Source organism: Prorops nasuta, unplaced genomic scaffold (genome assembly GCF_024137725.1).
Source record: "Prorops nasuta isolate Cenicafe-Biocafe unplaced genomic scaffold, Cenicafe_Pnas_1.2 PNAS00018, whole genome shotgun sequence".
Lineage (NCBI taxonomy): Eukaryota > Metazoa > Arthropoda > Insecta > Hymenoptera > Bethylidae > Prorops > Prorops nasuta.
In genome coordinates, this window is record NW_027116815.1 from 2,287,604 (window position 1) to 2,313,529 (window position 25,926).

General features: G+C 34.2%; 2 protein-coding genes across 5 annotated transcripts in view; both read right to left on the minus strand.

Annotated features, from left to right (window-relative positions):
- Positions 1 to 13,237, minus strand: part of LOC136780115 (ATP-binding cassette subfamily G member 4) — a 29,003-nt gene extending 15,766 nt beyond the window's left edge. For 2 of the 4 annotated variants that reach the window (XM_066738230.1, XM_066738227.1), the window contains exons 1-2: positions 2,255 to 2,582; positions 504 to 834 (exon numbers count right to left, since the gene is read on the minus strand). In XM_066738230.1, the coding sequence (XP_066594327.1) occupies positions 504 to 696 (193 nt within the window). In that variant the 5' untranslated portion in view covers positions 697 to 834; positions 2,255 to 2,582. Of the gene's footprint in view, positions 1 to 503; positions 835 to 2,254; positions 2,583 to 11,601; positions 11,733 to 12,397 lie in introns of those variants that run through there. The other 2 variants (XM_066738229.1, XM_066738228.1) reach the window with 2 other exon arrangements.
- Positions 13,238 to 13,377: 140 nt separating this feature from the next.
- Positions 13,378 to 25,731, minus strand: Atet (ABC transporter expressed in trachea). Its single transcript, XM_066738226.1, has 11 exons — positions 25,145 to 25,731; positions 22,241 to 22,410; positions 20,298 to 20,536; positions 18,515 to 18,632; positions 18,228 to 18,417; positions 17,718 to 18,102; positions 17,257 to 17,621; positions 17,013 to 17,181; positions 16,824 to 16,924; positions 16,582 to 16,737; positions 13,378 to 16,496 (listed from the first exon to the last, which is right to left on the minus strand). The coding sequence occupies exons 2-11, from the start codon at positions 22,399 to 22,401 to the stop codon at positions 16,152 to 16,154; spliced, it is 2,229 nt and encodes a 742-aa protein (XP_066594323.1). The 5' UTR covers positions 22,402 to 22,410; positions 25,145 to 25,731; the 3' UTR covers positions 13,378 to 16,151.
- Between the last annotated feature and the right edge of the window lie 195 nt (positions 25,732 to 25,926).

The window sequence follows — 25,926 nt, forward strand, 5'->3', positions numbered from 1 at the left end:
AAAGTTCAAGTGCGGTCGACATTAAATGCACTCAATTATTATGCAGAGCCAAAAACATTTCAGCAACCAACGTGGTTTCATCGTTAAAATTTCTCATTTCTAAGATCAGCAGCATAACCAGTTTCCTTGGTTCGTTAATCGTTGAGCAATGCTATCGTTGTCGTATAATATCATGTGCTTACATACGGTATACAGATATACAAAAAATAAAATTTAGTCGCAAGGTGTAAGAGAGTCACAATTTCAACAATTTCAACATGCAGCAATCTCTAATTAAGACGAGATGAACGATTATCTCATGCGGCACGTAAGCTCATAAATTTTGTTTCCTGCAGCTTTATGTAATTCTTAAACATCAATGATACTATTTGCTGCGCTTCTCCATTAGTATACTCCATTTATTTAATTTATTTCACACGTGCTGTATTATTTACATGTTTTTAAAATACTTATGAATTAAATAGATACACATATACATATGTAAGAATTAAAAAGATACTTACTGCTCTTGCGTCCTTCTCTAACTTTATAAGTTAAATCGGTGAATGCCAAGTCAACCGGCGGCCTCTTAGGTAAGTGAGTGATAGTCTTGTGTTGTGCTGGTACGATTTGCAATCGTACAGCGGAGCCCTTCCTGGGTTGTAATAAAATCCCATTGGTATCATCTTCCCTCGAACAGTTACCCTCAAGCTTCATCTTAACTCGCGCTTATTCTCAGGAATTCCGGAGCTTTTATATCTTAACGTACGCGTAATCCGAGTTTATTTCGCTGGCTTAACCACTTCTTTCTTTAATTAGTATTTTCACCTTAGTTGAAAATTTTGTTTTCACCGCCTGTAAAATTTGTTTCAACTTCAAATAGTTGCTTGGATAATCTAGAATTCTTCCTTCCCCCTCTTCTCCCATTCCACTCAACAGTTTTGAATCTTTTATACAAATTATTGGCTACTTAACCCGGCAATGGGCGCGCGGGGTGTTCAGAACACCCCAAAAATAGAAATCTATTGGTAACGTAGCGAAAAATTTGTGCAGTCACTTAAAAATATTAGCGTTTAATTAATACAAATAATGTAAAGAAATGCAATTGCTATTGTATACCAAAGGGAACTTCGCATAGATGATATTTATTGAAAAATAAATCTGTATTTGTAAATATTTTACGTCTAATAACGAAAAACAAATGGGGTGTCCGTGGCACCCCACGCGCCTATCTACGTAAAAAAAAAGCACGCGCCTATTGGCGGGTTAAAATGGATTAAATAAATATACTAATCGTTCATTGAGCAAATGATAGAGAATTTTCAAGCAGGATTGGCTAGTAACAATGAGCTGTTTTATATTATACGAATAAACATACAAGTAGAAGAAGGGAATTGTATTATTTCTGCATCACGATTCAGATTTTGAATGACGTGCTAATAATTATTTACATGGTTCCACGAATAATTAAACGTGACTGCTTGCTATTCCGTGTTACGATAAGGGTTACCAATTTTGTGGAGCTTCGAGTCACGTCTTTCTTATTATGAAGTTTTACTTTTAAAAGTCTGTTAATTAAATTTCTCAGTAAAGAAAAATCGCACGAGCACCGGTTTGGAGTAATATATGAGGCTTTGAAAGAAATCTACGAATATCATCAATAACTCGATGTTGACCGATTATGTTCGTTTATATGGTTACATATACAATAGTAAAAACTATATCTCGCACGATTCCTATCCATGGTATGAAAACAATACAGACTCCTATGAACAAGCTTTTACCTCTTTAAGAATAAAGAATACGTTCGCTGAAATTATACTCGAAAAATTGTATCGTGTTGAGTTGTTATAGGATAACTCACATTGAAAGCAAAAATATACTTCTTTGTCAAAATAACTCTGTCATCGATTTACTCCTATTTCAATGAGAAATAAACATTCTTGCACATTTTTTCTCTTCTAAATATCTCAATCGAATGCCTTCAATCATATTACGTACATAATTAAAGAAAACCTTAGGGAATTTAAATACTCAACGATAAAAGCGTCGAGATAGTCACGAATTATTTTAAAGCAAATTTTACTGGGAAACCAGTTTGCAAGCTAGCTCTCGTGTCTGAATCGCGTTGCAGCAATTGAAGAAGCGCGCATACAGGAAAGACGAGTAATAACGAAAACTATGAAAATTCTCTCTCGGAAGAATAAAGAATATTATATATATAGATTATTAATTCGAGGAAGCTTAAATCCTATAAGAAAACTTGGTAAATTACGGTTTCACGGAAAGACCGCCACTAGAAAATTCGTCAAGTCCTTTTCGGAGCACGTGTCACCAAACACTCGCGACTTGACATAAGCTGCGTCAAGATTTTATTCCCTTATAATCTCCCAAAACGCACGATAACGATAAAGCAAGGACAAGCCTCTTTGTCTTTTTTTTCTTCCTCTTCTTTTAACGTTCAATTTGTACTCTCATTATTTCTCTCGCTATCTCTCTCTCTCTCTCTCTCTCTCTCTCTCTCTAGTCAAAATCGACTAAAGAGCGTGTCCGCGATATGAGAGAACAGCGTGTGCAAGTAGCGCAAAGTCTCGGGAATGACTGGCTTAGCTTCGAAACGAACGCTCAGACCGCAACAGCAGCCATCAGCATTGACCGTCGTCACTGCCGTGTTCTCCCTCCCTCCTATTCTTGCTCTTCTTTCCGGTTAAAGGAAGGAAAGAGAGAGAGAGAGAGAGAGAGAGAGAGAGAGATGGAGTCAATGCGAAGAAGGGGTGGGAGGTACACTCGTATAAAAGTGGTGGGGGAACTCGCAGGAGGGGATGGAATAGGCACCTGAGGCCTGAGGAGAAGAGGACTGCGCTACCCGGCCACGGGTGTCGAGTGCAACGTCATCCAGAAGGTCAAAGTCGACTGAACTGTTCTATCACATTTTTGTATTTTTTTCAATCCTCCAGGTGTCCTTCGATATGTTCACCAGCCTCAGTAGCAAGTTCTACGACCTTCGTGCAAATACTCAACCTTTTTCCAGAATCCTTCTCATTCTCTCCACATGTTTACCAAAACCAGAAGCTTCGAGCGGAAGACTGACGCTTTTAAATTTTATTCAATAATATACCAACCGTATAAACCTTGAGAACTTTGTCAACGCAAACAGTTTATTTGAAACATTAATTCATCTAACATGAATTTCAATCATCTTTATTTTTATGTGATGCGAATCCCAATATATGCTAAGCCCCTGCTATTGATTGTTTTATTTTTACATGGTGGCTTCTTAGAGCATAAGAAATATTATAATTCGTTGGAAATTTTAAGTTGCAGAAAGTAGTTTATAATTTATTAAGGTGTTAAAATGAGTAACGGTGGTTATGCTATATACATGCGGTGATGGCAAGTGATGTGTGAAAATTTACAGCATCCACAGTTAGTACAACAATAATAACAGTGTATACAATTTATCCATCTTGTAGCTCTGAGACAATATGTATATTTAGATTAAAATCTACCAGTGTAGATTTCGTAACTTAGGTCTTTACGTCTCTATTTTATGTTTCAATTAATGATCTTATTACCTATCCTCGGACGCACGAGCACTGGTCGTTATTAGATTAACAACTTCTTGGGTCAGTTTTTATTTCCTCTTATAAAAAATTTAATTAAACTTCATTTTTTATTAGAAAAAAAGTAATCATTTGATTGAATCTAACACGTTTGGTATTATGATATTACATATTTATAAAAAAAAGCTTACACGCGTTAGTCGTCATAAATATCTAATAATGATGATGGAATTTGTTTGCTTCAACAGATTAAGACTCTTTGAGAGCTGCTTTGTAATCTCTACAAGATTTTAATCAATTAAAGATTAGAGACGTCAGTTTAATTCTGATAATATATACGAAATGGCTTTGTGGCTGTTATCACGATCCCTATCTATAGTAGAGTATTTTAAAAATACCTACTTTTTCTTGTCAAAGAGTATACATTGATTCACAATAAATAGGATTAAAGCTTGTTTAATTATTCAATATAATTGAATATTTTTATCTAAAAACAAGAATTTGATAATGTTGCTGTACTTTTTGTGGTATCGCGCGCGAGTTCCGATTTTAATCATTATCCAAGTTTAAATTACAAAGTTATTACACCTTTTCCGTACTTTTATTAACAAAAATATCGTCAATTAAAATGTATTTGTACAATGAAAAATGTTTAGCTTTTTTTACTTTTAACAAAATTTTTATTTAAACAAAATGTAAAATGATCTAGATGTTTTCAAAATGAATATATATATACCATACATACACTTGAATAATTCAAATATAACTAAGTTTAGTCTATAGTCAATTGTTTTGTCTTCGAGAAGAAGATTGTGATACAGAAATTTTAGTTAAGAGACTTGCAATAATGGAAAAAAAAAGTTTAACAAAACACAGGTCAGCCGGGAAATCATTATAAACTTTTTACCGTTCGATCAAAGGGCGCAGCGTCGTCTAAATTCCAAATTCCGTTATTGCCTGACAACTAATTGCGATAACACAGCACGCGAATCCCCCGCAATTACACATTTTTTGATAATACGTAAAAAAGTGTAGAATCGCGGGGTCTTATTTTCCACATGCATTCACGGTCATGACATTAATTGTTACAATAATTGAAGACGTTACGCAACCAAGAGGGCCATTCCAGCAGATGCATTATTACACAATCGACCAATACAGATTTATCGGATTATGCTGATTTTACATCAAGCAGCAAAGCTTAGGAGCTTTGATAACTTAATAGTTTAAAGTCCCTTTTTACTATAATAAAAAAAAAAATTAAAAGAAAGCCAGTATATAAATTTTGGTTTTTATAAAATTGAAATCAAAGTAATCTCCTCTACTAAATTAATCTGTCATAATTAACAATGTTTGGCAAATATATATTATATTTAATCAAACAAATTTACCTAATTATTGGTTGCAATACGAAATTCTACAAAATCTGATACGCAAAGAAAAACGATTAATTTTACTGTGTCGGTATGTGAAGTTTGCATTATTACGCAGCGAGGCTAAAACCGATAACATGCTCAATCGAGTTTAACTTCCAGTGATGTCGCCACGATAGCGCAGATGGCGCGAGAATGTAACGGTTTCATAAATTTGTAACACATTAACCGACGACAGCGTGGAGCATCATCCCCACCTCGCTCTGGCCACGTGTGATATTGTTAGGCACATGCATGTCCCACATGCCCAGTAAACAAACAACAACATGGATATTCGTCAATGTATCATGTTAAAGTAGAAAATCTACATGGACCTTTAGATAAAACAAAGTATAATAAATAACAGCTACACAAGATGAAACGATCGAGAGAGAAGATGGAAAAATTGAAGAGAATATATATGCTATAAAAGAGACTGTAACGAATTATTGTTCGAATAATCAGCAACCTTGACCCCGATCCTTTGTGATTCAATGCAGATACGAATAACATGAATATAATTTCTCTAGAAGAGCAAAATTTATTTTGTTATATACATGTACTTTTTTCTACTATAGGAATTAGATGTTGATTGTAGAGAGGAAGGCAAAATCCATCCATTCTCTGTAAAATCAACCATGAATATTGTATGAGCTGCGATTCTATGTGTCTGATGTTTTAACGATTTTTCCCCCATCGATACTTGTAATAGTATAAAAATATATGGGACGTGACGTTGATCGAGTACCATTAGTATGACTGTACTTATTCTTAAAACACCCTAAGAAGTAAAAATAGATAAATTATAACTAATATTTAAAAAAAACCCAAAGTGGAAATCTTTAGATACTAATACTATGAAATATATGTTTGCTTCTGAGTAAACACATTTTTAATACTATCTTCTTTATACTTAAATCTATATATAAAATCAAATTTAATAAAAGATAATAAAAAATTTAGGTCAAGTTAATAGGTTTGGTAAGCAATGACTATACTCATGACTTGCCCTTTAATGGAGACATTAATTCCAATGTTAATACAGTGCTTTAACGTACCGGTTTCTTTTTAATTCTCTCAGTATAATCTGTCACAGTAGAAAAAGCTATTCTAAAGATTTCGGTTGTATTAACCGACGAACGTGTGGCACATGTTAAAACAGAGAACGCCGCAGTCGAGTATCCTGAAGAGGAATAGTTGTTACAATTAGTATTGATGAAGAAGCTGAAAAGGAAAAAGAGGAGGAATAGTAGGAGGGAGAAGGAAAGAAGCGCATGAAAGAACATTTCAGGGTTATTTGACGGTTTCTTTAGCTTCAATCGATGCGTACGTCATGAGATATCATTGATAATGCAAATGGAGCCGCCTTAGAACGATCATTGCCGTCACGGTGCCATCCGAGGATCTTTTCAACATTCTGATGACGTCTGCTCGTCACGGACATTTACTGCCAGAATTTACTTACTCCGTAGCATTCGAACAGTTTCGTTTAGCTTCTACTATGTACATCATTGAGTTTTCACGATAAATAAAGACTAACGTGTGAAATTCACAAAGATTTTAAATATTAGATATATTAAAGTTTTTTTTTCTATTTCTCAAGCTAACGAATGGTATAGAGTTTACTTGCTGTATACCAAATCACAAAAATATATTTCTAAAGCATTACTTTTTCAACACTGCCAACTTATGGACTTATTTTTATTTTTGCTATAATTTGTGCAAAATAGATGTTATTTGATAGTGTCAAATAGTCCAGAAATTTAAAATCAATCATTTTTGGTATACAATAGGCCTAAGAAATAAAGAAGTTTATATTATAGTATTTGAACATCGTAGCGATTAGAATTGAAATAGACATCACATATATACACACAAGAATAATGTTAATCAAAAATACTCTAACTAAATCATTTATATTTACTTTAAATTAGTGCTTATTATTAGATGAATATGATAGAAAATACAATTGTGAGACTTGAAAAAAGGGTAAAAACGGAAGCAATATTCCTATTTTTATAATTTTCACATGCTCGCATTATTTATGTCATTGACTGTACGTGCTTGTGACATTGACCTATCCTTAAACGTCAGTCTGATCTAAAGTATGACAGCACAGCGTAGCCTTATATTTATTTAAAATAATATACGTTGACATGAGCAAAAAACGTTTTATTTAAAAGTTTTAAGAAATAATAATACACAAGGTAAACGTGAGCAGGGCATAAAATTGATTAACTATCGCGTTATAAAAATTAAAATCATAGGATAAAAAAAATTAATCTTAAGCAAATCACAATACTTCACATTTATTATTTCTAATGAATATTCCTAATAAAAAATATTTCCTCAAGAATTCCATATATCTCTAAGTTTTAATGTAATGTGTGTCTACTTCAAAACCTGGTATTGCATTAACAAAGTTAACATAGCTAACGTTAAAATATAAGAAAACTATTCAAGGTAAGTATATAGTGAATTGTACAAGAGACTCAAGAGACTAATAAGTAATTTTTAAACTTACCATAGAAGCGTGGCATTATACATACTCTGATTTTATATGAATATAATAATTATTAGTTGTTTTTTTCGAAGGCAAATCCGAGAATAATTGTATGCAAACCATCGCAATTCAAAGCAATTTTATTAAATTCTGATAAAGAAATGTTTTTTAGACAACAAACGAGTAACCTTTGCATTAGAGCTATTGATACCAATATAAACGACTAAAATATAAGAATTGTCACACTAACTTCATATACTATATGGTACTCCGCAAATTTGGTTAAAAGTCAATAATTTGCTAATTATATAAGACTTTTATTGATCTTTCAACAATGTGAGAGAAATGACAAGAGTTGGTTAAACAAATTTCAGATTCAAACTCCGTATATTTTAATTTATATTTAGCGCGATTCGTGCTTGAAGTCACGTAGGTTAAAAAAAGGACTCGGAGGCAATTTTCTGAATGAACAGAGCGCATTCTATCTACAGAGAATATCTTACTCTTTTTGCGGTTCTCAATTGGTTCGACACGTGTGCGAGCTCACGTTTTTTTTCTCAAATCTGACTAATCAAGAAGGAATAACGTATTAAGATGAAATACATTATGAAGAATTAGTTGCAAATTGAAATAAATGATTGAGCGATTTATCGAGCAGCTTTGTAATTACTTGCACGCGTAAATCGCTAATTTATTCCTCATCGTAGATTCAGATTTACAATCGTCAATGAATTTCGAAAATGTTTGACCAAGAGCGAGTGATTTTAAGTGTGTGAATTTGTTGTTAGATTAAAATCCAACAAGTGTTACGGTCCACAGTCACGAATAATAGTGCGTGCAGATAATCAAAGGTTTATTCTTATGAAATGTATGCGTGCATTAAAAATTTGCGATGAGCAAGTCATAGCAAGATTGGTGCAACGAACAATCAAAAAGCGTATCGTGTACCTACTATTAGATTCCTCTAGAGAGATTTCCTTGTTACTCAACTAACGTAAGGTTTGCAGTTCTAACAAAAATCTTTATCGGTAAGTTGCGCAATACATTTAATAATATTGACAAATGTTTGTAATTAATCGAGTCAACCATTTATTGTAATCGATAATATTAACACAAATTTATTTGCAAAGCATATATCTTGATGCTATTTCTAGAACAATTTTTGTTTTTCTAATACTATGGACTTGTTTCTAATTTACACGTGTGTTCAAATAATATTCTGCACAATAAAAAAATAAATTACTTGATTGTGTTATACATAGCCGGTATATTTAATTAATTTCCTGTGATGGAATCGTTTCAGTTGTATTTCTGCAAGAGGAAAAGGGTGAAATAAAAGAGTTTCGTATAAAAAAACTGGCACTTTTCGGTATTGCGAATACACGTAAAGCCGCTGCATGTTTGCTCATCAATGACGTAATTGCCCCACTTTCTAAATGAAAAAATCTCCTACATATGATACTCCTTGTGCAAGCCCACCTGTGAGCATATTATACGTATATAAGAAGTGAAAGAGCGAGTAAATATACTCTATGAACAAGAATGAGATTTGTCCAAAAAGGAAAAAAAGAATTTGCTGAAATAATTAGTCAAAGCAATTTATGCAATTTTACGTGATTCATAATATTAATGTGACTTGAAATTCAGAATCTTCCAAAGTAAATGATCATAACATTCTGGATAAAAAAGAGTAGCATAAAACTGTAGGAATAAAGGTCAATTGCACGCTAAGAAGAACAAAGTTCAATTTTCAGCAATAGTGATAAGGAAAGTGCATTATTTTATTCGCCCCGTATACAAAAGTTATGTACAAGGTATCAATTGGTAATCATTCAATAATTTTCAATAATATAAACATTCTTCATTAATTATGCAAACGTTTCATCTACTTTCCTAGACTTGTAAACAGTTTGAATGACTGTTTGTGAACACTATGATTGTCAAGAAAAAATTATCAGCAATTTCTTCGTTCATGATTATTATCATTATTATTACTAATATTGATATTTTTGTAAAATTGTTCAGCGCCTTCCTTAAATTTCTTATTTCATGAATAAATGGATAATGAAATCGACTACTGCTCGCAAACCACTATGCAAAAAATTATTCATCGTTAATGAAATCACAGTAATTTAATCAACAATGACCTCGCGTTTCGTTTGAACCGGTTCATAGTTTCCGACAAAAACAAAAAATCTGCACTCACGATTGAAATTGTTCTTAACGTTTATTATCCCGAAGACGTATAACTATCTTAAAAAAATCCACGTGCAACTGAATAAATTCCCTAGCGTTTCTCGACTACTTCATTTATTCTAAAACCATGCTCATACGATTTATGTATAAGACTATTATGAGGAATTACATTTCAGAACGTAATTTTCTATTAATTTCTTCCCAGAACTTGTCTGCTTCTTGGCACTCTCTAGTGAATATTTCACTCGACAGCGTCGTCATGCAAATATTCTAATTTAACCTATAATAAATTAAACTAATAAAATATAATATTATGGTTATTAAAAGGTTAAGCAGTTTTTTTAAAGAATATTCTGCGAAAGATGTTCGGTCAAAAAATACTTTTAAAAAAGCCACACCTCATATGATATTCAAGCGAATAAACAATACTCATGTAAAATAAATTTTTTTTTTTTTTTTATTTATTTCCATTCCCTTGAAGAATCCACAAGAGGTTCTTATTTTTGGTGAAAAAGTAGAAGCTGCTACTATGCTCTTACGACATTAGCGTGTTGCTAGTAAATTTTTCCCTTGACAACAAAAATGACGTAATTTGTGAAGGTCAAGCGTACAGTATGAGATTCGTATAAAGACAAAACTTTTAGATTAAAGCTACCGATAAATAAGTAGTTCTTATTCTGTTTCTTATCTTTAATGCATTCTCGTTTTTATGATCAAAAATAAATTAATTTATTTATTGTTCACATTTAAAGAACATCGAAAGTTTTAATGACAAAAATTAAACAATCGTATATATTGTTGTAGGCATAAAAGTTAAATTATCGTATAAGCAACTTTCTCTTATATGTATTATTTAATAAATCTTTTAACCTTGAAGAAAACTTTTACCGAGATTTTCGATTAAAGTATAAGTAGTTTATCTCAGTACATATCAAACACCGGATATACTACTGTTCGAGATGCCACTTAGAAATGAATGAACTTTAATCCCAGAACGTACTTCATGCTAATCGATCTCAAAGCAAGCTAAATGATTTTCTTGGTTGTCATCTTAAGAGACATTTATAAACGGAAAATATAATAAACCTACGTAAGCAGCAGATTCATCAAATCAGTGCTCAATAAGCAACATATTAGTACAGTAAGATTTTTGAAATAATATTTTGTGGTTAACTATCGTCAATTGACCTACACAAATAATTCGATATTCAATTATTAAGGTTATGTCTAATAGAACCCTTTCTAATAAGACGAATTAATATACTATACTGTTGTTCTTGCTAAAAGCTGAATCATACGTTAAGATTATAAAAACGCCACAGATGAAGCTTGAGGGTCACCGAGTTCATTGCATATTTTTTATAATTTAATATTCATGCAGACTCAATGTCTTACGGAGGATAAAGTTTAATTTTGAGACTCCTCCATTATCTTATAGTTAATTTTGAGTGGTGTTAATAGTAGGAGAAAGTGAGGTATAGTGATTACTTTATGAAAAATCTCATTATAATAGTTCTGTAGTAAATGTAAGATTTGCAAAAATCTAGCTCAAAAATGTAATAGTAAAGGAATTATAAAAAAAAGAGCTGAATATAAAATACTCAACTATAATTGGTCATCTTAAAATCAATGCTATGTCATTAAGTCAATTTTGGTTTAACCACAAAGAGACCAGGAACAGATCAAAGCTAAGCTTGAAAATTTTCAAAATATTTATATATTATAATAATTGAAACTTAGTTTCTTCACATTTGGCAGTGGTAAACATGAAACTATAACAGCAATAATATATTTGTAGAGATTGCAAACATTACTAATTGTCTATTAAAACATTTGCTCTCTAATATTCAGCTATTATAAATTTCTTCATTATTCTTTTGACTCGTTTCGATTCAAGGGATCATTATACACTTCACTCTCCCCTAATAAGTACTAAATTAACACATACCTATTAACCCCGTTGCTAATCTGCCCAAAGAGGCCATTAGATTTGCCCTTTTCAACCATTGCTTACAAACTTTTTCGTTTTTCCGCAAGCTCAATCGTTTTCACTTATTCCGCGCGTGCACAACGATAAGCCTGAAAAAGACAAAAGTTTATAGTTCACTTGTACACACTCGTATCATAATCGAGGTTAATCGTTATTAAGAAAAGCTCTCACATTGAAAATGAAATAGAAAAATTAAGATCTCAATCGAATCGTTGTTCAAGAGCAACTCACGAATAAATGAAAAATTTAACAATATTTAATATAATCTCAACGCGCCTAAAAAATGCCATAAACTTTATCAAAGCTTAATGAATAAAATGCAATGTTGACATAAAAAACCTTGACTGTCCGTCTGCATTGAATGATTAAATTAAAATAATCAGAAATCAACACGAACGAGAGTCTTGAATTGGGCGCGAAGTTACTGCGCCTGCGTTACAGATACTCTCGTTTCTGTAATCAGCGACGCTTCGAGATGTCAAGTGTCAAAGCGAGAAAAAAATAAGGAACAAGTTGCATAGTACCAACGCGTTTCTACAAGGTTAATGATAGTAGCAAAATAGACGAATGATACTCCCCAATCTATGCAGGAGATCATGACTTTTCGGAGATAGAAAAACATAAAAAAAAAGAATTGTGCAGAAAGGAGTAAGTAAGAGGGAAAGTTAGAAAAGTAGAACGATCGAGAATAACGCAAATATATTACATCTACGACTTAAGACACGCCTAACTTATTAAAGAAAAATCTACTTACGTGAAACTCTCTCGAAAGACGTTTGTTTCGTCGTAACCGGATTAATTGATTTATTTAACTCACAAAGATCATTCGTAAAACGTATATTTTTATAACCGCGGTTATACGTTAGAATAGGGTGGATATATGGAAAAAAGGGGGAAGGGAGATAATGCACCTTTTTCGTTTCTACGATGCTTCTGCACGAATGATTGTTGAGCAGAGTTTACGCACTGATCGATCGGCAACTACTAACGTGCTGATTCTCTAATCACTCTTGCTGTCTAATCGACTCTTGCCGAGATCCAACATTCATCTCCGTCACAAGATAGATCCACGGGATTGGTCATCGATAAGGTCGTCAAGTTCGTAAACTTTGATACTCCTCGTTTTTTTTCTCACGAGTCTCCCCACCAGTCGGTGTAACGCTTTCCGTCCGTCATACTTTTTATATTCCTTTTGCGTTACGAGCGGCAGCGAGTAGCGACCCTGATGGCCCGCTCCACATTGAAAACAAACATGGCCGCCACCAGCTGATGCGAGCTGATGTTTGATACTGTGGCTGGTGTTTCGATAATACTGTCTGTGAAGCTGGTTAGTGGATGAGACGATGAAGCGAGCCAAAGGGGAATAATTGAACACTCGATGAGAATGGAATCAGACAAGAGACAACACAGTCACAGCACTCGGGTGTCAGTCGAACGAAAGCAGCTGGAGTAATTGAGTTTCATCAAGCTGATCGAATCAGCAAGGCCAGTCTCAGAATTGTCATCATCGTCGTGACTCGTGTGTATGGCTCGTATGTGCCTGTTAGCATTCGCGTTCTTCGTGCTACTGATCGATAAAGCAGAGCGTGTTTTCGATCGTTAAAACAGATTGGCAAGATTGATTAAACAGCGGAAGATTGATACGTACATGAAAAAGAAATTAAATAGTAATTTATACGATTTGTGTCAAGGAATATTTGGGAGGAAAGGAATGTGAAATACTTGTAGAGCAAGTCCGCAATTATGGCAACCGTTTATTTCTTTATGCTTGTTGTACAAACGTAACGTTTTGCACCTATAATCAAAGATGTGATGTAATAATGATTTTTGAATTTTATGAGAATCCACATTCTCCCCCTTCTTTCTTTTACTCTCGAACAAGAATAACACGCGCACACACACACACGCACACACGCGCGCATACTCGCGCGCGCAACATCCTTCTCGATTTTATATAAAATTACAGTACTTGAAAAAACGGTGTATTTGGTATGCATTATGCAATCTGCTGTTACACATGTTACATCGATGTATTATATTCTATATATAAGAGCGATGATAACGATTTTAATTGTCCTAAAATGTCTGTATGGTATACGTTTGTTTACATGTATACGCTATGTATGAATGTTTGTATGTGTATAATATGTCGATTGGATTTTCCAGCTGCACATCGAGAGCTCCGTTTGCGTGAGTTTCCAACGCAATAAAAAAATCCACAATTAATTATAGTCTCTTCGTATCTCCGTCGAACCCCTGAACACAATTCGCACAAGATCGCGTCGAAAAAATTGCGTCTCGTTTTTCTGCTCGCTTTTTAGCCGCATTGTTTAAGATTATTCGGCTTAATCAGGATTACTAAGAAAGAAGATTGTTCATGGAACAGCATTGTCATATTGTTTAAAGAGATGTAAAATTTTATTTATATTTGTCACAAGTCATATTAACGCTCATATTCATTCTTATAAATCACAAATTAGTCTTGTTAACATTGAATCACAGTCATTCAAAATATCATAATCAGTAATCACATAACGCTTTCTTGAGTTATAATAATACCATTGTTCCGACCAATCGGGCCGCGAATTTTTTCATAGAAACTCATGCCAGGAGCATCGTTTTTCTTACTTTATCTCAAATAATATTCTAACGAAGTAAGAAATGTTCAAAAATAATTATTATTTAATATACTCTACAAATTCAATACAACTATTAATACATAAACCATAAATATATTTAATAAAAAAAATCCAGAAATTGAGATTTATTTGCTACAGTGAATGTGAGTTTTTTTACCATATAATTTGTCGAAACAGTTAAAAAATTGCAAATGTTTGCAGAATAGAATTTAGAATACTAGAATGCCAGTTCGTTAATCTTCTATATTCTTTCGATTAATAATATATTTATAAAACCTTTGACACGATTAAATAAAGAGTAGACAGTATACCATACTAATATAAATGTAAAAATATATGTAAAATGTAAGATTAGTTGAAATTATTGATGAACGATAACACCGTTTTATAATATATTATATATATATACGTATATGTATACATAGATATAATATACTATATCATTAAATATACAAAAGGCTATTATGAAATATTCTCTTTCGCCATCCATTCAATTATTTCCTATAGTTCAATTACGATTAGTGTTAAATCATAGATGCAGCACTAAACATAAGAGGGAGCACCTACGTATTTTACCTATTACATGTGTAAAAACCATTACGAAGCAGTAAGATCTAATTTACGGTTTCTCGCAATAAGGCAAATACATGAAAGAATTCACAGATTAAATACAACATTTTATTCTTTTGTTAAGAAAAAACATTTAATTATTTAATAGGATAAAATCTGACACCTGCTACTGAGATTATTGCAGCAATAAACCTTTTTGCCGTTTAATGTTTCGAATATATCTCAACAGAAATACGCTTTTCTCTTTTATCAGTCATTAAGCGAATTTCAATCTACCATTATAGGCCGCAAAAGGAATTCCACTACTCTTGTAAAATGGCATTTACTAGAATTTAGTTTCACGCATACGTACCCATTTTATAATATTACTAAATGTAATCGTAATTTACTAGCACTTGCACTTAAAAGCAAACGCTCAGGCAGCTAGTGATTGGTCAAGTGTGAGCTTTTATACAATGAAACTTTTTAGTTTTTAATTGTTCAGTAATTTTCTTTGATGAAATTGCGATACGAGAAAAGATTATTTGTAACCGTATGAGAAAACTACGCCGTGTACGAATTAGAGAGTATGGTGCAAGCCCGATATACCAGTCTGACCAAAGAACTGATTGCTAATTATATTTATATAAACATAACGAAATCTAGTGAAAGACTCATAGTAGTAAAAAATGGTGCACTGCATGTACTTTTCATATAAAGTGCGCTCAAAATTTTCTCCTTTACACAACCAAAAAATCTTTGACGTAATATTAAATACGGAATGAACGATAGAAACTTAAAAACGACAGAAAGACTCGTAACAACTTTCTTATCGTGCACAATTCTCATAAACTTCAAGCCTCGTCGGTTATTACATGGATGGAAACGAGACTTGGACAGTTGAACCGGGCCTAAGACCTTTGGTGGGTAACCCTCTTCAGAAACATTCTCAATAATTCGAACGTAAATATAATCTATGTTACACCGATTTAAAATTTTTTTCAATGATTCAACATTATACTATACATATTCTATTTGGTATAGTATATAATTTCTCTTACGCTAAACTTAGTAATTATAAAAATCCCTAAATGATTTTTTTTAGCAATTGGCGATTAAGCTGTTTCTCTCGTATGTTTTGTGTCGTTTATGAAACGAGCAACAATGATGAGGCTTCTTTGGGTATATATATTGATCGATATTCGTAATTCGAGTTTTGATCCCCAAGAGGGGATGATTGTGGATGGTCGTGACGAGGCTGCCGTACAATTCCATTGTTAGACAAAGTTCGCCGATTATTGTCTAATGAGATGGTGCCAATTAGCGAAGAGATCGAAGCTTCAGTTTCAACACGAAATACGCGCACACCCTTATGACGATTAAGAAAACGGATAGTGAGACAACGTCCACCCAATAAACGGCGTTCTCCATCGACATCTCCTCCAGGAACTTAGTCGGGGTTTTGTAGTGGCAGTATGGATCGGAGCATTTGAGTTTCGCACGATTATATCCGTACACGGATATCATTGCTCCCTCAAATCCGTATCTGATATAACTCACATACGAAAGAAATCTTAGATATTTTGGAATAGCTTTAAATGTGATGAAGAAACCGGAGAATAATATAAGTGGTACCGACATCACAGGACCGATAAACACTCCACTCTGAAATTGCAGGATAACATTATTACTATATATATATATATTTAATTAATATACGTTATATACACTGGCTTACTGAAACTCTTACCTCCACGCTCATTGCTGCTCCTATTAACAAACCAATGGATTGTGAGACTAACGACGTTAATACGCAAATGTTTAGATACATTAAAAATCTTTCTGTTTCCAATGGTTGAGACGTCATGAAGTATACGATTACTACATACGCTATTGAATATACAATCTGTAAAGAACGACGAACGATTAGGTCCTTCTTATGATATTATGGTACAAGACTAAAACATTTTTGCAAAATACAATTATTCTTACTTGAAATGGCAAATCTGCCAAGGTCCTAGCTAGATAAAAGGCTTTTACCGAATACCAATAATTTAAATGCTCTCTAACGAAGACAGCCATTTCCAATGGAACTGAAATTGAATTTTATATATTTAATTGAGAGTTTTTACGGCAAAAATAAAAACAACAAAACAAAAAGGACGATTATGAGAAACTCACAAGTAAGAATGGTGGGCATCAAGGCAGTGAACATTAGAAACATAACAGTAAAGAATACACATCCTGCATTACTCCTGACCTCTGATGCTTCGTCTCCAATGTCATAACAAGCTACACCAATGAGTAATCCCACAACTATATGAGATACTAATCTTAACCTTGTCAACGTCTGAAAATTCCATTGTATGTAAAATAACACCGTTAAGTTCCATAAAATTATAAAAATCAGTCAAAAATGAAATACCATATCTCGTAGCTGCGATAAGAATGTCCTCTTCAAGAGTATCCAAAATTGGATCCAGCCGTTAGTGGGGAAGCCCACTTTTTGTTCTACGCTTTCCGCACTGTCCAATAGCGAAGTGGTGCACGAAACTGGTATCGTAATTGCTATTCCATTGCCAGGAGCTTTTGCAACACCATTCGGTATTAACGCGGTTGAATCGGGCTTTGGTTGCTCCTGAGGGGACTCTTTAGCTATATCGTTCGAAACCGCCTGGGACGCCGTAATTGCAGCTTGATGATGCTGATAATTATTACATTTGCCATTGTTTACAGCCATCACCAATTTATGAACGCATTCCCCGTGCTCGCCACTCGCCACTTCCATCACTAAGCAAAATTCACGGAGATATTCGTTAATTATAGGAATATCGATTAAAAGCCATTTTATTTGTTAATAAATCAATGAAAGAACGAATGACTTACCATAGTCCGCAGGATTGTGATAACTGGGGCATTCCAAACCCATCGATGATAAAAATGGCACGAGCCCACCGACGTTTCCTTGATATATACATTGACCTTCTGCCAACAGGTACAAATGGTCGAACATTTCGAATAGTCTGGCGCTGGGCTGATGTATCGTGCAAATGATTGTACGGCCTCCTCTACTCAACGATTTCAGGAGATTCAAACATTGGAAGCACGATGAGCTATCCAGGCCGGAAGTAGGCTCGTCGAAAAACATTACTGGGGGATTATTCACCAACTCCAATGCAATGGAAAGCCTCTTTCTTTGACCACCGCTAAGGCTGTGTGTCTGCGTATTACTCGCGTCACTTAGGCCAAGAGTCTCGATTATTTCTTCAACCTGTACTTGCAAAAATCAATTTTTAGCAACGATACTCAAAGATACAATTACCAAGTACCACAATGGTACTCTTATTTGGCAACGAATTCGAGATATCAATGACCCCTGTTAAATATGACTCTTACCACAACTTTCTTGGCAGTAGCACTAATATCTTTTCCTAATTTTAAGTTAGCCGAGACAGTCATTGCCTCATATACGGTTAAGTGAGGTAAAAGGCGATCATCTTGCATGATATAACAAGACATTTTACGAAACCCTCGTAAATTTCTGTCTTTTCCGTTTATTAACACTGATCCACTTAAGTGTGATGTTCTAAAAATAATAGAATAGTATCATTATAACGATATACGATTTAAAAATAGAATTAACGCGTATTTGTGTTCGAGTCTGCTTTTTAACCAAAGCTTACTTGTATCCGGCTAAAACATTCATTAGCGTGCTTTTCCCAGCTCCAGAGGGTCCCATAATGGCAGTCAATTCCCCGGATCTGAATTTTCCGTTCACGCATTTTAGAATCGTTTTGTATCCTACAAGAAAGAGAAAATGGTAATTAATAAAAATTCGTCAAATTAAGGAGACATAAAAATTAATTTCAAGTAACGTGTTGTTAGGCATGAAAGTTATCGAGGAAAATTGATGGAAAGTAGGTCGGGAGGCAAAGTGGTGTTTTTTTTTTACTAGGAAATGGCAGAGCGTTATGGTGCAGTGAGAAAAAGCTGGCATGCGGTGAATAGTTGGCAGAGAGTGAGCGTACCAAAATTACAGCATGGAAAATGGTAAAATGAAATTCCGTTGAGCTGTGAGTTCTCTACTGGTCGTGTTGAAGTTCTCTTTTGGTGACCTCTTTGCCAGATCTTGTGGCCGGTACAGCAAGTGCGATTGCACTCACAATTGCATGTAAACTTGGCTAACAGAGTACCGCACCTTTATCTCTACTATTCACGAACCCATCCATCGATCCACTTCATTCACCTGGATCGTTCATATATATATATATATATATATATACATGTATACTATACACGAAAATTCTCTATATATTTCTAAGCTTTTTCTTCCTCTTCCACTTTCTCTCAAATGAAATGTATTCCAAGATGCTATATGCTTTTCAATAAAGACAAACTGTACTTCTGATGGATTTGCAGAAAATTTTGGAGTAAACAGTAATTTATGGTTCCTAATTTATTATTAGTTTAACGCAACGGTTACGTGCAATCGCTCAAATGAAACAAATGCTTTAAGCAATAAGATTCTAAATCAGTATGCTAATCTAGTGTTTGACTATTTCGTTAAATTATGATCCCAACTTCTAACTAACGTGTACTATCGGCGTTATCAATAGTCCCTACTATTTTCCTGACGTATATTAGACTCGATTGCCTTTTAAATTACGAGAAAACTACGAAAGTTTAATTTTCCTAGAATAATATTGACGTCGAAAGGTAGAAGCTATAAATGCCACGTTTTCCTGATATTTTCTTGCTTTATTTAACAATTAGCATATAAATATTGATGGAACACATACGTCAAGCGTGTGTATATCGTTAAAAACAAAAACCGGTTTGGTCGCTGATTACTTTTATTGCGTTTCTAAAGGGCATTGATAAGAAGATGCATTATCAGCGCAGTTTATGTGTATTCTAATAATTTATGAATACATCAAGCTACCGTTGGACTAATCATTAAGAGCAAATTTGTGCAAGGTTCAAGGAACAGTGTACTACGTAAGCATGAGAGTTGTTATAAAGCTGATTGTGCTGGTGTTTCCTATTATACTATATAATACTGGGTGACTCTTTAAAACAAAAACACTTTTAAGAAATGAAAAATAATAAAAAATATAAAATGTATTTTTTAAAACACATCCACTTTTATTTCAGAGGAACTTCATGGTGCAAAAGAGGATTGCTGTTCAAGAATTAATATAATCATAGGAGGAGGGCATGAGGGCAAACAAATAGTTGTTCAGCACTTTTAAACTATAGTTAAGCTTCCCTCGTGGGTCAACATTATTCAAATGGAAATTTGGAATAATTTATATTGATTACTATTTTCCATTTATTAAAAATGTATATTAAAAAAAAAGACTTTTCCTATTTTACTTTTACGATCCATTGGGTATTATTAGTCAGTAAACATTAAACTTACCCTATTGTTTGTTATTTATTATTATATTCCTTGACTACACTGACCTCTTTTTCTACCTTCGGAGACGCTGTACGCTAGGTTCCTGAACTCCACGTCTACAGGGGGTCTTTTTGGAAGATGCGTCAGAGTAACAGCTGGCCTTTTGTTCGCTTGACCAGGACTGGCGCCGCTGTGGTTTGGAACCTTTCTCGCCAAGACACCTCCTCCGGAGCATGCAGTACCAACCGTAGCCCCGTTGGACGTCGCTCCATTACAGCTACAGTGCAGATTGTTCTGCGAGCCACTGCAAATAATACCAAACGATTTAGCAACTCTCAACAACCTATTGACTATAATATACCTCTGAATCATCTATAATGTAATAAAAATCAGTAACCTCCACATAGGGAATTCAGAAATTGAATAAATAGAAAAAAACACGAGTAATTCCTCAATATCCAATGTATATTTATTTCTAATAAAGTTTGTATAATTGGATATTATAATTGTAAGCGAGAAAGAAAAAGATTATTGAAAGTATACATAGTGTATAAAATTAATAAATCAGAGGAAAGCTGTTCCAAACCGGAAACGCGAGTTATATCCAGTGTATAATTATAAATCAATATTACATTTCAGTTGAGAAGGATTGAAAGTAATACTAATTAATAATGAAATCAAAGTTTTTCTTAGATTGACTATTAAACTCATTATCAGATATTTTTTTTTTCTATTGTTCAAATATCGTTGAGATAATCCTGTAATGAATAAAAAAATCCAGGATGAAGAAACTGTAATATTTAATAACTTTTTAGTCGAGGACTAAGCATAATATTTTTATAACAATTATATTTTCTGAATCTTGAACATTATCTGATGTACCCTTTGGTCTGCTTTAAATTAACTGGATATTTATTCTACATATAGTTATACTTTCTATGGATGTTCAAGCAATGATTATTTGTTTATTCGTATCAATTTTTGTAAAAATAGGTAATTTAGCGTGTTCGGTAATGTTTGCGATGTCGTGATTTATGCAATCCTGCGAATCTGTATTTCATAATACTTATGTATACTGTCCACGTAACGATCCGGGGATCGAGACTAATTATAATACAAATAATCAATAAATTAGCAGCTACTAATACGAGGAGAAAGTGGAAATTCTAACTTCAGTTTTACGAAATTTACAGTTCTAGTTTGCCTAGCCATTGCTTCTTGCGAATTGACAAAAAGATAAAACCACCCTTGACCAAGTTATTCTCATCTTTTCTTTCTTGAACTTTGAAAACTTGGACTGTTGTATATAAACCAAAAAGAAGCGTGACAAATCAATCTCAAAGTTTTCAAGACTAATATATTTAAATGATAAGTCAAACTGTACAAAGTATTAACCGGTGAAGGATAGTCGATAAGACCCTCGGTGTCTCATCTTTTGATGCAAAACAAAGAATATATCAGTGATTAGATATTGGCTACAACCATAAAGAAGAGGTATCGTAATTATACTCTTAAGTAATTTACGTTTGTCATTGTGGCGTATCGTATTTTGTGAATCACTACGATATTCCGACGATGGCTCACTTAATCTCTTGTTGAATCCTTATGAACATTTCTAAATATTCAAATATATGTATATGCTTACTGGATCCACGATGAATCTAAACTTCGCAACCAATCTACAATCAAAAGTTTCACTCAAAAAATTCAATGCTCGGGAACTCTTGGTAACTGTGATTCTAGAAAGTTATGATCGAATAAATTGAATCGACGTTCTACAATACGATCATTATAGTTCATAAAATTATTTATTTAGACAAATTTCGTTTTTTCAAGGAATGAGTTCTGGCTTTATAGTTACATATTAATATCTTTAAAGGTCTGCGTCAAAACATTCGTTATCAATTTAGATCATATTTATGATTAAATTATTTCTTATAAAGGTCTAACAATGGGATAACAATGATACTATTTTAATGAGATGCAAATGTAAGAATGGATTACATACTTTATAATAGCATTATTGAGATTCTCCAAGTGCAAGGATGGTGGTGGTGATCTAATTGTCACCTGGTGGCTGCCACCTGGTATAAACTGGACTTGCTCATCGCCACTATACCTCGATCCTCCACTACCAGTTAAGGATAGACTCTTCAAGTCTGCCATCATCCGCTAATACTGAAAACAATAAATCTGCTGATCAATTCATCTCTGTATTAGGATAACATAAAATATTTTCTTATGACTAACATTTTCCTATGCCTTACATGATTGGAAAAAGCTAAAGAAGAATTGTCTATAGATAGTTTCTTCTAAAGCTCGTATGTTTCTTTATCGAACGTTAACCAGGCCTTTGGAACTCGTAGTTAAAGTAACTATATATATTTTGACAGAACATAGTGCAATCTACAAGAATGCATTTGGAGAATAGAACACACAAAAACTGTTCGTAATCGATCTTCTGTTTTACATAGTATATAGCACTTGAGCTTTTCGTTACGAAGTATATTGACTCAATTTTGATTACCATTACGCATATCGCTGGAAAGATAATAAACAATAATAAAAGTGATTATTTTACTCGTATATTCTTAGAGAGTATCGAGGATGTTCTTCACGTGCATTTCTCAACAGGACAGAAAATTCCAATTGGTCATCTATGGTGAGTAATAAGAACTAAGAACTACCGTTCACAATTTTTTTCTTGCTTTTCATTTGTTTCATTTGTACCGAGACGAGAAGAGTTTCACAGGAAAATGATCCGTATAATACCTATTAACCAGCGTACGTACATACGTTAGCAACATAATTGCATGACCTCAGGCTTGAGGAGAAAATCGTTGCAATTGAGGAGAAACCAAGTTATGAGAGATTGTGTTAAGACTCTATTGCAGTAGTAACGTGTATAAAATTCAAAGACGAATTAACCGAAATGGCTCCAAATTTTCCATGCTCTCTGTAATAAATTTAAACCCATAAACTTTCAGTTTTACAGCAGAATTTATTCAACGAATGAAACTGTACCAATGACTATGCACGATGCATAGCACGTGGCTTGGCAGTAACACTCCTGTGAATTTCGTTAAAAAAGCCTTATAAACAATATTTATGTTATACTTACTGGTCTTAATAGCGTACAGTTATAATATAATTTGTTTATTCATCTGTTTGTTTCAAGTAATAATTATTTTTTGTAAGTTTAATTAAAAAATAATTGGTTTATGTATGGCTACTCAAACGTATCCTTACATAAACTAATAAAAAGTTACATCGACCTCATGAATGACCATGTCTAACGTGAACGATTCAATAGTCAGAATGTTATGATTTGTTCAGCCACGCAATGAAATTAAAGCGATTGAAGAAGTTTATGCTTATACCATATGACGATGGTTGAGTTGAGTCATCTAAAACGTGATGCATACAGAGACAATTAACATTGTGAAAATATCTTTCATTGGTTGTATTAAAGCTTATGACAACGCTTTTCGAACAATGAGTTTTGAGAAAAGTATTACAGCTACTTGAAAATGTTGAAAAAAAAATTCACAATAAAATTTTGCTGGCGATATTTACACATTACTTTCTCAACTGATGTCTCTGGACGGCATGCAAACACGTTTTCATCCAACACGTTTAAATGACTACCCTTGCAGTGCACATGCACTTTACAGTCCTTATGCTTGAACGCTGTTGTTAGAATTCTAGCCAATTTAACTACTTTTTATTTTGCCAATTCTTACTCATCCCTATTAGCTGCAGTTTGATCAATGTAACGCGATAACAACGGTTGCAAGAAATGAGAATTAAATAAATAATCGTCTTGTTAAAATGACTTAATTATCATTTAATTGGTGTAACCCTTTAGTAATCATTATCGATTCGTTCCGTCATAATAATTTAGTGTTAGACAGATTCTTGATACGCGCACGCCTCTACTTGAAAAAATTGGAATCATTAAACGCTTCTATCACGAACGAATTTTATGGAGCGGCTCCAATTCGTTTGCAGCAATATACAATTATTATTATAAGAAAGCTGAAAAAAGTCCTGCACTGATCAGATTGCACAAATAGTACAGATAAATTTAGAGATTAATCATCCACCTCCTTTTTCCTTTTATTTACATAATGCATGATCGTTGAAAGATTAAAACGATTATGAAAGATCAACGTGAAATAAATATACGATGTATAACACGAAAGTGTATAAAATTTAATGCTAGGAACATTAAAAAAATCTATAAAATTATTACAGTACGATATACGCCTGATGAATAATGCTACATCAGAATTTTAAGAGAATAGGAAGACACGTACAAACGAGAATCGATTTCCTCGTGACCCACCTCGATGTACACGTTTTAACTCAATAAAACTTTAAAGCATTATTCATTACACTGCAAGATATAAGATTAACCAGTTCGCTTTAAAATCACGAGAAGAAGTGTGTTAGCTTCGAAGAAATGCTAGCAACCAAGCACGAATAAATTTATTTAGCAAAAAGGAAAGTATCGATGATGACAAAGAGGGTCTTGACCAAATCACGTTGCTAAGCAATTGTCAATAATTGCAAGAATTGGACCATCGACAGGATAAATCGTACAACGGAGACACCCCGCAGACTGTTTACACTCGAAAGCAATCGATGATCTCCTACGCCCATAAAAATGTCTGAGAAAGCAAGGCAAGGAAAAGTGACAGCACACTAAGCATACACCGTAAAAGAGCTCGATTGCCCCGTTGCTATTGAAATTTATTCCCTGACGATGATGCAGCCGCGCATCGTCGACCCCGTTGAATCCGAATTTTCCTACGAGCTTCACTCCACTCGGCACTCGCCTCACCCGACCGACACTCGAACAATAGCCACAGTTCTTCGCGTGCACTGACAATATCATCCAAAAACTCACCACTGAGCCAGAGCCGCTGCTAATGACAGTTCATTCTGTATCAGGACCTGCGCGCCTTCGATAATAGCTCCTTTTCCAAAAAGCTCGCGCTGTCGAATCTCTTCGGTAAAAAGAACGTAGCTTCGCCGCTTATTAGCAGCCGATCGATCACTCGTATATGTACTCGACACCAAACACACCGTGATCTCCTGCTGGGCCGACGAACACGAAACACACTCGCGCACCAAATTTTACTGGACTCTGGGGTAAAGTGTGAAAAACTGACGGAAACGGAGAGAGAGAGAGAGAGGGAGAGAGGGTGTGAGAAAAGAGGGAAGAAGATAGAAATACGCCAAGGGTCGAGTATCTGGGATTTGAAGAGCAGTAGTGACAAGAGCTACAATAGCATCCCAGCAGTAGTACTGGTGATGGTAGTAAACGCAGGAACAGCAGCAGCAGTAGCAGCACTCAGCAGCAGTAGAATCAGCTGTCCGTGGCAGCTCGTTCGGTCTTTGCGGGCTTGCCAACGCGAAGTGAACTCAGCCGTTCCCTCTGAACGAGAACAGGTACGGGCTAACCGACTGCTGGGACCCTCCCCCATTCGACACAAAGAGGAACGGAGTCGGGCCTAGCGAACGCTTCGTCGAGACAAAGACGACGGCGATCCTAGAAGCAGTGGGAGGGGGAGGAGGGGGGGGGGAGGCACGGTCATTGCTTCACTGCTTTGTATCGCCGCGCAACGTGCGCTATGACGAACGCGTACACCAATTAATACTTTTTTTTCTTTCTCCTCCTCTTAAACA

Bases quoted from the DNA above. Each gene is read 5' to 3' on its own strand.
- Atet (XM_066738226.1), bottom strand. From the start codon at position 22,401: ATGATGGCAGACTTGAAGAGTCTATCCTTAACTGGTAGTGGAGGATCG. The intron at 20,537-22,240 runs GTATGTAATCCA...TATTATTTGCAG, and splicing joins CTCAATAATGCTATTATAAA to TGGCTCGCAGAACAATCTGC. The intron at 17,182-17,256 runs GTATTTCATTTT...TGGAATTTTCAG, and splicing joins TATCGCAGCTACGAGATATG to ACGTTGACAAGGTTAAGATT.